Source organism: Misgurnus anguillicaudatus, chromosome 24 (assembly GCF_027580225.2).
Source record: "Misgurnus anguillicaudatus chromosome 24, ASM2758022v2, whole genome shotgun sequence".
Taxonomy (NCBI): domain Eukaryota; kingdom Metazoa; phylum Chordata; class Actinopteri; order Cypriniformes; family Cobitidae; genus Misgurnus; species Misgurnus anguillicaudatus.
The window spans coordinates 11,741,754-11,758,771 of NC_073360.2; the positions used below are offsets into that span (position 1 = coordinate 11,741,754).

At 36.8% G+C, this 17,018-nt stretch overlaps 1 protein-coding gene across 5 annotated transcripts in view; it reads left to right on the forward strand.

Annotated features, from left to right (window-relative positions):
• Positions 1-17,018, forward strand: part of cadm2b (cell adhesion molecule 2b) — a 153,931-nt gene that overhangs the window by 130,356 nt on the left and 6,557 nt on the right. For 2 of the 5 annotated variants that reach the window (XM_073862656.1, XM_055195986.2), the window contains exon 9: positions 3,478-3,504. The exons of the other annotated variants lie outside the window; for them this stretch is intronic. In XM_073862656.1, coding sequence (XP_073718757.1) covers positions 3,478-3,504 — 27 coding nt within the window. The remainder of the gene's footprint in view (positions 1-3,477; positions 3,505-17,018) is intronic. 5 annotated transcript variants of the gene reach the window in all.

A 17,018-nucleotide genomic window follows, 5' to 3' on the forward strand; every position in this document is an offset into this window, starting at 1 on the left:
CGCTTCATACAGAGAGTGTTCAAAACAACCTGCTTTTGAAGTCCAGGCTGAGGAAATTAGCAAACATTCATGTTTCTGATGTAGACGCTTTAAGCATTAGGGAGTGAGAAGAGTGCTACAATGAGAAAAACATAAAAAAAAAAAACATTTGACCAAAGCAGGGGTGCCCAAACTCAGTCCTGGTGGGCCGGAGTCCTCCAACCCTAATCAAGCACACCTGAAGCAGCTAATTAAGGTCTTACTACAAAGATCCAGGCAGGTGTGCTGAGGCAACTTTAAGCTAAACTCTGCAGGACACCGGCCCGCCGGGACTACATTTATTATTATAGTTTGGGTGAAATGATCTGTAGTTTAAAACCAAATGCACAACGGATGAATAACAAGAAAACATGTCAGTGTATAAATTAAAAATGTAATTATTAATCATTCAATGAAAATAAATCACATTACAGTAATACATCAAAATAAATACACATTGCAATATTTTTGCATGAAAGTTTGTAGGCAAATGAGATTAATTGTAATGAAAATAATGTAATAATGCAAAAAACATATTGTTCTTAAAACCAAAAGTTATTATATTATATTTAAAGGTGCCAAAGAATGCATTGTAATAATATGCTAAATTGTTCTCTGATATCTACATAGGTATGTGGCTTTATTAGGTGCAAAATTGATCCAGGATTAGGATTTGTCCCCATAAGAAATGGTCTGTTATTACCTTATTTGAAAGGATAATGATGTTGAGCTCTGCTCTGATTGGCTGTTTCTAAGAGCAGGTCCTTTCGGTAGCTCTGTTTGTGTGCAAACAGACCTTATGTTTAAAGGAACACGCCCACATTTTGTGAATTTAGCTTTTTTACCGAAAATGGTTATTTTGTCACTTATTGGGAGCAGTTTGCTAGCTGGAGCCATTCACTTCCAGTCTTTGTGCTAAGCTAAGCTAGCGCGGGCTGCATCAGACGGAGTTACCACATGCACAGAGATGAGAAAGGTATGTGTGGACTTATCTAACTCTGGGGGATACGGTGAATTAGCTAAATCCTCAAAATGTGGGCGTGTTCCTTTAAGTCTGTATCAAAAGAAGATATGGAATTTGAGGATTAGTCAATTGCTTAGAGATTGTTAATGGACGTTTCTGAGTGGTAAGTTTGTGTTAAATGTAACTGTATCGTCAATAGTACAACTCAGTAAAACCTAAACATTAGCCTATAGCATGGACTAGCATATAGCTGTAACTCGGCAGTCACAACTTTGTTTTTAGCCCCTTCCCCTCTCCGTGATGCACGTTGCACGCAGCAGCCAGACTTTCTTTACGGTGAACAGCAGCGATAATTAATACTTTTTTCACTGAGCGGAAATATTAAGCTTGAGGTCCGACCCGACTCATTTGCTTATATTTTTGACCCGACCCGAGCCTTTGAGAACTCTAGTCAGTGCAGCGCGCCATGGGATTTTTTCTGGCCCCCCTCCTTCCCCAGCACCACCTGCCTAGATCTGGTACAGAGGTTCTCCATACTTCCTTGTTGCCACGTCTTGTACAGTAGTCTATTGTCTGTAATTAAACTAATGTTAATCCCCTCACTCATGTCAAAAGCAGGAGCAGCGTATAGGCTTGCAAAACAAAGCTTATGTACATTCATTCCCCATTAAAATCAATAAAATACATTTTGAGAGTTGAAATGGACATTATAAGGACCGTGTCTGTTGCGTGTCGTTGCAACACATTCTCACTTCCCAAGGCGTCAAAATCTGAAGCATGTTCAAACGTCTTCAGCGTCAGTATGAAGACGCGAAGAGTGCCCCTATGCGTCACTATATCGACGAAATGGGAACTCCTTTGCTTTCATGCTAATCTTTTAGCGTCGGATATAGACGAAAGGGAATCCCGGAAGGTGATGCCGTCACGTTGTGCGGCGATTGGCGGGATCATGCCGCTTCTGGATGGTGGCGACTCATTTTTTTTCCAATTTTTAAACCATTGTCGCTTGGGGTTTGGATGTCAGTTTGTTTATACTTTTTGTCTTCTGATTTTTAAGCCACTGTTGCTTGGGGTTAGAGTTCGGGTTAGGATGTCTGTATTGGTTTATACTTTTTGTCTTCTGATTTTTAAACCATTGTCGCTTGGGGTTAGAGTTAGAGTTGGGTTTGGGTAAGTATGTAATTTTATGTAACAGAAAGTCGTTCTAACCCCAACCCCAAGCGACAATGGTAAAAAATTTGGAACAAAAATTGAGTAGTTACCGTCCAGAAGCGGCATGATCCTGCCGATCGTCGCATAACGTGACGGGATCACCTTCCGGGATTCCCATTTCGTCTATATAGTGACGCATATGGGCACCCTTCGCGTCTTCATACTGACGCTGAAGGCGTTTGAACATGCTTCAGATTTTGACGCCTTGGGAAGTGAGAATGGGTTGGTCTTTCGCATGGCAGCTGCGTGGCGTTTTCCATGCCCTTGCTTACCAGAAGCGTTTCTGACGCAGCACTGCTGCTGCTAGCCTGTGCATGTTTCCTATTCATAAACTGACCTGACGCTTCCAAGACGCTTGCGTGTGGCGTCAAAAATAGGCGTCTGCCCTATTCCTAGCATGCACGCGCGTGTCATGCAGGCGGTGTGCACGGTCAAACCTGCTAACATGGGAGCCTAAATAAAAACGGACACGCCACGCAGCTGAGACGCTCACGCCACACAGTTGGTGTGAATCGGCCCTAAGGTTTGGGAGAAATACAGAAATGGACCAGTAACACTATTGACCTTAAGTGGGATCTCTCTCTCTCTCTCTCTCTCTCTCTCTCTCTCTCTCTCTCTCTCTATCTCTCTCTCTCTCTCTCTCTCTCTCTCTCTCTCTCTCTCTCTCTCTCTCTTTCTTTCTCTCTCGCTCGCTCGCTCTTTCTCACTGCCCCTTCACATCATCTCCACCTTTTCCCATCAGCCAATTTTTTTTTCCAATTGGACTAAAAGGTTTTCAGTTCCAGTGTTCAGGGATAAAAGCGGCAGCAACAGCTGAAATTCTGGCTGTCAGTGTGTCAAAGAAGGTGAGAGATAAAAGGTATTTCTAATCCGACACTTTGCTCTGTTTCAGCAAACCAAAGGGCAGATATAACAGTCCTGTGTGGACAAACACGCACATTCAGAATCACTCTGTGGTCATTCGGTCATCCCTATTTTTCATGCCTGTCTAGCTGTGAAAGTAAATCAAATGATTAACTCAAATGACAATTTCTTAACTTCAACAGTTAACTAAGTAAAATCAGTACCGTCGGATATATTATGTTATGTCCAAATGTATGTGTACATTGTTGTTGTACATCATTATGTCTCAGTCTTCCATGTGCACAGCTCTGACTGCAGGTTTATGCGGTCAGTAAGTTTGGTTTTGAGTTGTGTGTTTTCTTTCTTTTAATTCTCTCCCCTTGTGATGTCCCTTGTTTTTTTCCCTTACTGCCTTTTTCTGTCTGCGTCCATGGCAACAGCTAAAGATTTCCCAGGTACAACCACAGGTAAATATTTCTTTGCTGGAGTGCTGACATCATCATCGCGAGACAGGGCATCGCAGTGTGGCTTGCGAAGTGGCGGGTCGGGTTAGCATGAGCTGGGGTCCATTGCCTTGCATGGGAGCCCTGCTGATCTTGTGAAATGTGATGGTGCTCTATGATGCTGTCATTCACCCCCGAGCTGCTTGAAAACTTTCGGTCCACTTGCTAAATTTAAAATAAATTAACGGATGGCGATTAAAGCTGTACGAGACCTAAGATCAAGCATTTGAAAGTATAGTAAAAACGCATGTTGTAAGTTCTTAGACACGTAGAATATTTATGAGTTTTATATATATATATATATATATATATTTGAAAGCAAAGTACATTATTTATTTACACTTTTAATGATTTAAACCTTTTTATAAGGTTTAACCTCACGATGGTTACCACCTTGACATTTTTTAATTGATAGAATATAAGGAAAAAATAAATCCACTACAAATAAAAGTGTTATGTGATTGACCCTGAGATGCAGGAGTTAATTTACGATGAAATCAAATCTGCTTTTAAACAAGTGCTTCTTATTAAGTTAAGTCAAAATGCAGACAGAATTAAAAAAGAAACTAGATGAATTATTGAGGATAGCTCATCGACATAATGCAAAGCAATAAAAACCTATCCAGCTCGAATCGAGTTTCAATGACTGTTCGATCACTAGCACAAAACATGTGATGATGTCCTCAGTGTATGTGCATGGTATTTTTAACATTTTTTTCTTTTGGTATGTGTCATTCATGTCCTGTTTTTGTGATTTCATTGTCTTGTTTTGCTTCGGTCTTTGTGCTGTGTGTTCCACTTCGGTGTGCTTTAATTATTTGCTTTAGGTCAGTTTTCCGCCAGCCCGCTCTCCCGAGAGAAAAGCGATTTTAATAATTAGCATCCGTAATTTGTTTTTAAAAATCTAATCAGATTTTGTGCCACCCACACCATATTCCACTGAGATGCATGAGCTGAACATGAGTGTGTGGAGATTACAGTAATTATATACGACATGATAAGAATGAATCTTTAAAGCAATATTTATTTAAACCAATGTTTCCACTTAAGTTCTATCAACGATTTCCACGATTTAACAGTTTATAAATCGTGTTTACAGTAGTGCAACAACACACCTTAATCCCAGCCCATTCACCATATATACATATTGTTTATTATAAGTACTCTGTATTATTACACTGACAAAAACCAAACGCAGACAGATGATGAACACACAAGGACTTTATTTATAACAGAAGTGAAAAACAAAAACCCACGAGGGGGTAAAGCAAGCCAAGAACAATTACAATAAACGGACTAGACAGGACTGACACTTAACTTGACAGGAACTTGACTTTTTAACAATAAACTGCACAATAAACTACTTGACTAACAGCGCATTCACACGTAAAGCACAAAACGAACCAGCACAAGACAGCAAACACAAGGGCATAAAATAGGGATGCAAATCAAGGGGAAACAGGTGTACTGAAACAATAACAAGATGAGGAGACAAGTGGGCGCGGTTAGGAGACGAGACAGCGAAAGCACATGGCCTGACAAAACAAAGCCATGTGCTTTTACACGCAACACGTGGGCCAGTCATGATCCTGTCACAAATAGCTAAAAAAAATGTGACATGAAGACAGAATTATGACAGTGTTACTGTGACTCTATATAGAAAAATCAAGTGTAACCAAATTTTCACTTTATGGTAAACTACTGTATTATATTAATGAGCAGCTATTGCATTGCTTAAACCGTTATTTTGTGTATTTAGTATAATACGAAGTGTTTGCATGGTTTATGGTTAAAAAACACATTATTTTCCACATTTTTGTAGCTCCAGATTTCACTCTCTTCCTGAAACGCACGGTTTTGAAAAGCTTTGTGGTCCTGATTTGCCAGCTAATCTGTACGTTGTGATTGGTCTGAAAGCCTCTTGTCGTCAGCCGGAAATGTAATGCTCCTTACCATGTTTGAACGATTCGGTTGCTAACAGGAGTTAACTTACGGTATATTCACACGGGGCGTAAGCGGTAACGCTTGACGGAAGGCTTGTCTGAAGCGTGGCCAACAGCCAATCACAGTGGCCGCAACACATTCTCCGGTCTTCCATAAACGTAATTGGCTGGCTCTGTCTAGGTTTGCATACGGCGATCTGATTGGCTGACGCACACATTGCCGCTTGAAAAGTTGAGAAATGTTCAACTTCTGCCGTGAGCAACAGCACTGACGCGGCGCCGACGGATCCACAATTTAGTTCGGCAACACATGACATCACCTATTGAAAGTGAATGAAAAGCGTTACGGCGCATTCACACGGGGCGTAAGCGTTAATGCTTAACGGAAGGCTTGTCTGAAGCATGGCCAACAGCCAATCACAGTGGCCGCTACACATGCTCCGTTCTTCCATAAACGTAATTGGCTGGCTCTGTCTAGGTCATTTGCATAAGGCGATCTGATTGGCTGACGCACGCGTTGCCGCTTGAAAAGTTGAGAAATGTTCAACTTCTGCCGCGAGCAACGGCACTGACGCGGCGCCGACGGATCCACAATTCAGTTCGGCAACGCATGACGTCACCCATTAAAAGTGAATGGGAAGCGTTAACGCTGACGCCCTGTGTGAATGCGCCGTTAACGCTTACGCCCCGTGTGATTGTACTGTTACATGCTGTGAGTCAGAAGTGGGAGGAATTATGATAATGTCGGTCTTGTCTACATCACCAATCTCAAGAGGTAAACTGTTGCCTACAATCCGTGTGTTTGTTGTAGTCCAAGAAAAGAGATTTACGTTGGAGAATATAACTCGTGTCATTGTTTACTTTGGGGTTTATATTGTTAACATGTACTAATAGACACTTGCGCACCAAAGAAAATGTTAAATTGTGAATTGGACCATTGGTGCTCTTTAAGTTCCCTAGAATGCATTTACACATACACTGTAAAAAAATTATTGGTTCAACTTAAAAAAGTAAGTTACCTGGTTGCCTTAAAAAAAATTAAATTCAACTCAGTTAGTTGACAATATATTTTATATAACTTTTTGAGTCACTTTATTTTATTTTAACATATTTATTTTACATATTTTTAAGTAAAATCAACTCAACAGTTTAAAGCAACCAGGTAACTTACTTTTTATAAGTTGAACCCACAAATAATTTTTTTACAGTGTAGACTTCAAGCGCATCAACGTTAAATAAATATTTTTTTTTTTTTAAATAAATTAAGCCTCAAAACAATTGTGGTAATAGACAGCATGCGTTGTATTCGTCGTTGTTTTGGAGCATTTGTTTTATAAATGAAGAGTTTTGTTGCAAAACGAGATAACTACGTTTTTTTAATTGTTCAGAAATCTTGTTTTTTTGGTTGTGCATTCCAATTAATGTCAATTCAACTGCAGTTGGTTTGTTTTAAACCTTCATAACTTAGAAAATACAGCTAAGTAGCACCATAAAACAAAATAATAACATGATAACATAATAATAAACATGTTTTGACAAAAATGTTAAAAAATGGAGTTATCTCGTTTTGTAACAAAACTCTTCAAATGCTGTGAATTAAAAGCACACAATCTATACATTTACTAAATACATTTTCTATAGATTTTAGACTCAAGCTGCAACTATACTGTGGATTGTTATCTCCAAAGACACTTTTACACACAGTTTTACACAAATTGTAAAGCAAGAAATGAATTCCACAGCAGTTTATTTACAATAAATGACAATGTTAAGTCATTTTAATGAGGTATGTGTGCCATTAAACACATCCATTCCTGCCCCTGGCCTTTTACATCTTAATGGGATTCATTAACGCTCAAGCAAGATGCTATACATGTTTGGCCTCATGTCACTTGCCATCACTGAATGAGACTAATGGCTTGTAATGAAATTTCTATTCAGGAGAGTTCTACCTCCATCAACTTCATTCTACCTCCTTATGTCATTTACTTGTCTGAGGAGTACAGTTTGTCTTGTGTTGTCTTTACACCATCGACAGGAAAATTTCATGTGCTGTTATATCTCATCAGAGAAACAGTCACTTTTGTAGCTGAGATATTATTAGCTGCTATTACAATGAACTGACTCGATATGCAAATTAATGTTGGATTTTTAACATAAAAATCGTGTGATGAATGTATGATAAACATTCATTTCAGATTGAATCGTTCTCCAAAGAATGGACTAAATTCAGCCTAAAGTCTCATAATCTAATAATAAGATTAGGAGCATACAATTTTACTCAGTCAATATTCAAGATCAAGGTAATATTAACACATGGTTTTAAGTAATTCACACAAAAAAAAACTATAGATAGGTTTTCACAGGCAGGGTAACATTTGTGTCCAACAATACATTGTATGGGTCAAAATTATAGATTTTTTATGCCAGAAATTATGGGGTATAAAGTAAAGATCGTGTTTCATAAAAATATTTTCTTACTGTAATTATTAAAAAATGTGTTTATCATTAGTAATATGTGGTGCTAAGTACTTCATTTGGACAACTTTAAAGGCGATTTTCTCAATATTTACATTTTTTGCACCCTCAGATTTCGACCACTTCATAAATATTATTAATTTCAGGGAACCCAAGCATTGTGAGTTGTGAACTCAAATAGTTGAACATTTTACAATTCAGGGCAGGGGCGCGGGAAGTGGGGGTGCTGGGGGTGCTGCAGCACCCCCTGGTGGCAGAGATTTAAAACTGCGATGACAGTAAAATTATATCTTATATCTCTTGATTTTGGTTTGTTTTTGTACAAAGACATTTTGTATGCCATGTTTTGGGTGTGTGATGAAGAGAGGGATAATTTTAGTAATTTAAAATTATTTAATTTATTTCAGTGTGTATTAGCCAGATTCGTTCAGATTCTGTCTTGAAGACGTGATTGCATTCAGCCGATATGCTGTAATAGGCATAAGCATAACACACAAGCACGCACACTCACAGCCACATACTGAACGCCGAATGAGTTTATCTATCAGCTTCGCAATGTCTCAAAAGATAATTTTGGATTTTTTTCAATCACACAAAGCAAAATTCCCGAGGACTAGTTATTAAGGCATGTATTGCTAATACATTTTTACAATGATTCGCATTGAATTACAATGGTCGCACTATATAAATAACATTTTAGTTGAATAACGGGTAGATGAAACACATATAAAACGAACAAGAATGAACTGTGGAGTGTGGTTGGCCTATATGAGAAGGTCTACTACTCTTAAAATAATTTAGCATGGTTTTAGAATATATTTTAATCAAAATATGTTGGCCCATTTTTATATTTTAAACACATTCCGATGGAAAAATGCGTCCAAGCTAAGCTAGGTTCAGTAAACGATTTTGTAGTTCGTCATCTTTCAAAAATATTTAAAAATATAGCCAAATTGTTTTGCGGTGTTTAACGCACTTGTAAATGTTACAGAACATGTGCTTTATTGAATGAAATTATAAACGGTTGAATTAAATTATTAAAACGACGTAAAAGGAACTAAATTATATATGTACAATAAGGAACATGCGAAATTTAAAAGGTATTTCAAAAAAATTATATAAATTATTCCCATGCATCGATTTTAATGTTAAACGTCTATAAATTCAAATGAATCCATTTGGAATATACTCCGACAATTTAGGACATGATTTTGGAATTTTAAAGTCGAAAAATGTCTTATTTTTACACCGCAGGACGCATGGCAAAGTGAAACAAAACTTAAAGACACAAATATTACATTTACGTGTAAAAATAGAATTAAATGAAACCCGTGAATTGAAAGGTCCACTATAATCGCCTTAACTCGAGTAATGTCAATAAAGTTATTATGTTAGAGTTTAGAAATATTAAAAACTTAACCAAAGGACAACAAAAAGGCGTACTACCAGCGAGAATGCATATGTGTACATAAACTGGTTCCATACCTCCGACTTTTCTCCAAACTTGCTCAAAGTTAATTCTCCTGTTTTTCTTTTTTCTTTACATCTTCAAACTCCATGTTGCACTTAAGCTCCATACCACACAGCATGCCCGGTGCGTGATGCGTGCCAGAGGAGACTCCGCACCTGACTCGCGTTGCATTTTGTAACTTTTACAAATCATTTTGTAATTTGTAATTTGTGTAACTTTTTGGAGACATTTGTTACTTTGGCCTAAATATAGTCTATATATAATATTTCTGATTATGGCATAGCTTTTTCCCCAATTGGGCTAATAAAGTAATGATTAAAAATATGCTTATATCGGCCCGGCCCAAGGATAGTAGCGGAAAATAACGTCCTGGGCAGAGAATCTCTACTATGTTGCAATAGGCTATATAGTTTGTATGCCCCGTCAGCTCAGCTGTAGGCTATGGATGGGAGGGGCGAGTGATTTTTTAAAAGAAGACATAGGTAGAGTGGTCTGCAGAATACAGAGCTTGTGAACAACATTAGAATTCCGGGACCCCCTACCGAAAATATCTTCCCGCGCCTCTGATTCAGGGGCAAATCCAGCGTGTTTATTACATAGGAATAAAATAGCAGTTTATTATTTATTTTCTATTTTATTTAAAATTAGCTTAAGGAATTGCACTGAAAAAATGATTCATTCAATTTACTCAATTTTCTCAAGGTAAGTGGTCGCAATCAATTTATTTAAACTACATTTAAACAAAAAATTAGAAAAACCAAACAAAAAACTTTTGTTTAAACGTACCTTAAATACATTGATTGCCACCACTTACCCTAAAATATTGAGTAAATTGAATGAATCTATTTTTTCAGTGTGTAAACATTTATGCAGCTCAAAAAGTTGATTTATTTTTTTCCTTTTCTTTTAAAAACTTTGTATAGCATACATTGCTTTTTTATTCCTCGGTCTTATTCTGGAGATAGTGTGGTTATTCAGATTTACACAAGCACAGACATTGATCACTTTAATTGTTTTTAACAAGGTCCTTTAAAAGGGGTCATACAACACAATTTCCCTCTGGGGGCCACTTATGTGTTTGTAAAACAGTCTATTCTGTTGTTTCGTGACCATTTACCACTCCTTCTCTGACCCTTAAAATAAATGGTCCGTCTTTTGCTGCCGCGCCTTTAAGAAATGCTCTGTTGGCGGGTAAAAAGAGCAAGGCGATTGTTAAGCTGTGGTGGTTATACACACTTCAGTTTATTTTTTTAACTGCCCCATCCATTAACAACAACCTTTTTGCAAACTCCGCTTTACAAAGGGAGATGTTCACAAAAGTATCTGCTGAAACCTGCCATTTAAACTGCTAAGATCAGATGAAATAAAATAAACTTCAGCCTGCCCTTTCTAACACTAGGAGGACAGGTGATACACACATCAAAAAAATACATCTTTCCCACGTTTTTATTTTTTATTAATATTTATTTATAAAAACATCAACTCTTATAACAGCATTGAAAATTTGATATTAATTTTGATATTATGAAATAAATTATTCAGCAATATGTGACAAGACATACATTTACTGTATAATGAGTAAAGAGAAAAGAATAAGGCATTAACATGGAACCCTATCCAAAATAAATTGTAATACATTTCTATATTAATGGTCTTTTAACAGTGTTAAGTTTGTTATAACACAAAACCACAAAAATAGCAAATAAATACCAACATTTTGGTACATATATGTACCTTTGATGTGCTAATATGCACTCTTTGGTATCAAAATGCACCTCTTTAGGTGCAAATGTGTACTTTTGAAAGGGTACTGCCCCAGTGACAGCTAGGGACAATTTTCTGACTATTTTTTGTTAAAATAACCCAGAAAATGTTTAGATTTGACTCATTCGGGGTTAAAGCAATCCAGCAGAGGTTAAATTACAACCTAATAGGTTCACTTAATCCCTTTTTGACCCAACACTGGGTTGAAAAAAACAAGCATTTTGTGTACCTTTACACTTCATAGCCAGTTAAATATGATCTGAATATTTGGGTGCAAAACTTATTGGGAGGCGACAGGCCCAAGGCTCTCAACATTATAGTGCTGCAAATATACAGTATACTAGAGTATTAAATGGCCTCGGCACGTATAAATTGTATTGTAGTCCTTTATTTTCATGCCCCAAAACAAATCGCACTGTTAATTTAAGTAAATGGGATAAATTATTTGATAGAAATGACTCCTCATAAGTCCCTGTTCTGCACATCTCCCAGGGTCACTTTGCCAAGCGCGGCACAAGCGAGGGCCATTCATCACCCTGAGCTAATGAGAGAAGGTTCGAAGAGCAATAAAGACACATAGTTAAAGTTTACACCCTCATAGAAGCACTGAGATGGTGTGCAAAACAGGACTAAAGGTGCTGTGTAAGGACAATATAACTCCAGGTCAAACAAGAGACAGTAGCCTGTATGCAGGGATAAAGCATTTATGTAAGAAAGCAGCAGCTGTCTAGCATATAAGCTGTCTGCAGTGGAGGCTTAATGATGAGTTTTACTCAAATATGTGACCCAGTCTGTGAATACCCATCAAAAGTTTTTGTGATTTACTGTTTCCTTAAATCATCCTACGTATGGTAAAGAACATTCAGTGAAAATATAACCTTGATATATTTAATATTGTCTAAGTAAGGTCATGTCAAAAATTGAAATCAATGTTGAGGAAGCCAACTTCTGGTATGTTTTATGTAAATATTAATGCTGGGCAAAGATTAATCGCGATTAATCGCATACCAAATAAAAGTGCTTTTTTGTTGCATGATATATGTGTGTGTGTGTGTGTGTGTGTGTGCTGTGTGTAATTATTATGTATATTTAACAACACACATACATATATTCATTTCAGAAATAAACAAATAGATATGTAAATGTTTCTTAAATACATACATGAATATGTGTGTATTTATATATACATAAAATTACACACAGCACAGCATATATGTATTATGCAAAAAATTACTTTTATTTTGTATGCTATTAATCGGGATTCATTTTTGCCTAGCACTTAAATAAAACATTGTGTCAATAAAATCATTAATTTCAGTATTATGTAAATTTGAGTGGGACTGTATCTTGAAATCTACAGTTTACCAGTGGTGGCCGGTGACTTCTTTTTTCGAGGGCGCACGATGCGAAGTTTGTCACAACGTGTATGTAGCCCATCATTTGTGTGGTTCGTAATTTCAAAATATGTGGTCGCTGCGTCGAGTGATCATTTAACCCTTTATCCTAAAGTTTATCATAAACCCTTTAGACCAGTGTTCTTCAACCCTGGTCCTGGAGGACCCCCTTTAAGAATGTTTAGATGTCTCCTTATTTAAAACACCTGAACCAATTCATCAGCCTCCTTCCAGAATGTCTCCCTAACAAGCTAATAAGTTAAAACAGGTGTGTTGATTAAGGAGACATCTAAAACATTCTGGAAGGACCAGGGTTGAAGAACACTGCTTTAGACGCATCTGCAGCAGGCACTTATTTTGCCAAAACACATGATGCACATGGTTCACATGACTCAACAAACACATATTTTGAAAACACAAGCAACACCCATGACACTCCGAACACATATTTAGAATTTGCACCCCTCAAAAGAGCACTTACCACTGCAGTTTACAACAACAGAAGTTACATATTTTTGTCATTTTTATGGCTATATGAATACTTTCAAGCCTGGATTTTACAGACTCTGTTACATAGAGCAAGACAAACGACAGAGGCATGAAATATGTAACCTCTGTTCCCTGAGAAGGGAACGAGACACTGTGTCCAGCGTACCTGTACACCTGCTTCGGCATTTGCTAGATAAAGTGGCCGTTCATTTTCGTCCTTTTATGCTCTCTGGCGTCTGCCTGTGACATCACGCTCAACCATTGGTCAAATTTGATAAACATACTCAGATGCCATCACGCTGTAGGCATTCCCAAAGCATCGGTTAGGATAGGACAATATTTGGCCGAGATACAACTATTTGAATATCTGTATATTTAGGGTGGAAAATATTGAGGAAAATCGCCTTTGAAGATTTCCAAGTTAAGTCCTAGCAACACATACGACTAATGATAAATAATAATAAAAAATAGATTTTTATGGTAATTTACTAAATTTTAATAAATATGAAAAAATATATATTTACAAAAATAACCTAAACATTATATAAACATAACATCCTAATAAATATTTGGGGCATAAAGGGCTTATTTCAACCCCAATGTATTGTTGACTATTTCTACAAATATACCTGATTTTGTGGTCCAGGGTCACATTTGTGGAGGATAAATTATGCTTTTTGTCTCTGTTCCTGTAGCTCAAGCACAAAGGTCATGTGTTTGATTCCTAGGGATGATACAAGCTCATGTATTGTACACCTTGAATGCCCTGTAAATTGCTTTGGATTAAACTGTTTGCCAATGTCAAAGGATCATTTAAAAAATAGATTAGTGCAGGGGTTTTCAAACTTATTTGTCAGCCGAGCCCCTTTGATCTAAACTATTTACGAAGTACCCCTATTTACAAAGTACCCCTATTTACCCTATTTAAACTATATATGTATATATATGTATATAAAATATATATATATTTTTTTTTACATAAAACGTAGGGTTTTGTTTTGGTCACACGACATGATTTTTTACATAAAATGTAGGGTTTTGTATTGGTCACATGACATGATTAAACAAATAAAATATATCTTTTGTGTAAGAAAGTTTTAGATTCTTTATATAATTTATTATTATTATTATTATTTACATTTTATCATCATTTAAATGTAATTAATTGAATTTTCAACAACTCATGAACCCCCTGCAATTTCCTCGTGAACTACCAGGGTTCGGGAAACCCTGAACTACAGAAGTTGGAAAATGGAATGGAAGTGTGGCAATTCTTATCTATTTTATGAGGTGGTTAATTCATATTAGGGGTGGGGCTTTGTTTTTTATGCTAATCATACGTTTTTGTACGATTAACTCCGTATGAATTTATAGGAATTAGCCACCTTGAAAATTCATACAAATTCTTGTGAGATCAGGCTTAGTTGAAAATGAACGGACGCAAATGTTTGGTTGAATTTATTCAGTGACTCACGCGTTTACCATGATGTGCGCTCACTCACTCAAAGTTAAAGCCTGGAGACAAATCGGCCTGCCACAACCCCTGCTGTTTTCAAACTTGTATATCACCCAGGGCTGAGTCACTGTGGTTTTCTCAGTGCTGTGCGAGATGTGACAAGGCTTTGGTAGCTATTTAGAATTTATTTGTAATGATAAATCCCCACCACCCCTACTGACTTTTACTGCCTGTTGAAAGTCAGTAAAGAAAGTTGGCTTTGAACCGTTGTTGCTCTGGCTATAAAAAAGCGGCGTGTCATACTGCGAATGGTTGTGTGATTTGACATGGGATACATACAATTGTCAGTCCCTGAATTCATTTCATCCGGATGTCACAGTGGTGACCTAAAATTCAGTTGCTCTGGAAAATACAGCACTCCGAAATGTTTTGGTTTTTCATTCATTATGCTAAGCCTCATGCTAACGCAATGTGTTGGTGGGAAATTTTTTTTTACAAACCTTATACAAAGATCAGAAAATGGTTCTGAATTTGTACTCTGCAGTTGTAATATTATTAAAATGTTATACACATAAAGAAATTTGTGTTATTTTAAATTAACTAGCCTAATTTCACTTTGGGATGGGTCGCCTCATGCTGAAATTGCATGACTAGCGGAATGCTAATCGCTTTACCTTAATAATCCCAAGTTAAACATCAGCAACAAAAAAAAAACATTGCTTTTGCAAAATAGTTTAAAGGGATGCATCATAAATTGCATGGTGGCTTATTGAGACAAAGTAGCACCATTAGCTGTTGGGCTTTTAACCTATTTTGAATATCATATGTATATGCATGATTCATAGTTATGTCTATTTTCTGACATAAATGTAAGTGATATCTGTCCAATAACTTTGCAAAAGTAATTCTGTGTGGTTTCTAGGTGACTGCTGTTAATATGGCTCAGGCCCTTTCTTTACTCTTTCCCCACCATTGATGAGTTAACTAGTCAATTAAAAGAAAATGCTTCCCTGCCAATGATGAGTATTTACGGCAATCCGTAATACCGCTATTATCCACCAGGTTGTGCTCTTCCGAAACTTATAAAACCCGAATATATCGCTCTAGGGCAGACAGCTGTATGTCCATGTTTTGAGGATCGCTCTGAATCTGATCTCTATCAAAAGTCTTTCACAAAAATTGAATTATTTCAGCTGTTTGCTCAATTTTGTTTTTTAAGAAACCTACCCATATTTGAGAGGTGATAGAAAGAGAACTAATAAAGGTAGGATGAAGTGGGGTTTTTTAAGCAGAGGGTCTGTTCTTCATTTGATAATTGGTATGTTTATATATTTTAAGAAAAACATTTTCTGGAAAGCATAGAACAAATCATGAAAAATGCTGCCGCTGGCTTGCAACTTTTTTTAAAAAAACGCTGGCGGGGAAAGAGTTAATATGTGTCTGTGGGATTTATTTCGCTTATTTTATCATCCAATATGCAATCAAAGAATAAGCATATGCATATCCAAACAAAGTGGGATTGAAAATGAATTAAAGCTGTAGAAATACACTGTAAAATGTGTTGGTTCAACTTAAAAAAGTAATTTACTTGTTTACCTTAAAAGGTTTAGTCCATTTTCTAAAAAAAATACAGATAATTTACTCACCACCATGTCATCCAAAATGTTGATGTCTTTCTTTGTTCAGTCGAGAAGAAATTATGTTTTTTGAGGAAAACATTCAGGATTTTTTCATTTTAAGGGACTTTAATGGACCCCAACACGTAACAGTTTTAATGCAGTTTAAAATTGCAGTTTCAAAGGACTTTAAATGATCTCAAACGAGGCATAAGGGTCTTATCTAATGAAATGATTGTCATTTTTGGCAAGGAAAATAAAAAATATGCACTTTTAAACCACAACAACTTCTGGCTGTGTGACGAGCTAGCGCGACCTCATGTAATTGCCTAATGCCGTGGAAAGGCAAGGTGACCTCTTGACGTGATGACGTATTACGTGAGGTCGCGCTGGCGCGTCACAGGACCGGAGGAAGAAGAGAAGTTGTGGTTTAAAAGTGCATATTTTTTATTTTTCTTGCCAAAAATGACAATCGTTTCGCTAGATAAAACCCTTATGAGTCGTTTGAGATCGTTTAGAGTCCTTTGAAACTGCAATTTTAAACTGCATTAAAACTGTTAAAGGATAATTCCAGTATTTAACAATTTGAGTCTCATTCTGGATTGTTATGGATGAACTACAGTGATGGACACTGAAATTTTGACATGGGTCGTGTCTTGACTTTTTGACTTTGCTTAAGAATGGAAGTCAAGGGCCATGCACAAACATGTCATTAAAACAACACTTAACGTTCATTTTCAAAACTGTGGTTCGTGGTGTTCGTTGATGATTAAAAACAAATATATTGGCGCAATGTATGATTTCATATTATTTGCTATAGTGGAACTATTTTTTCAGATACCTCACAATCGCGTATATACTTCTGCT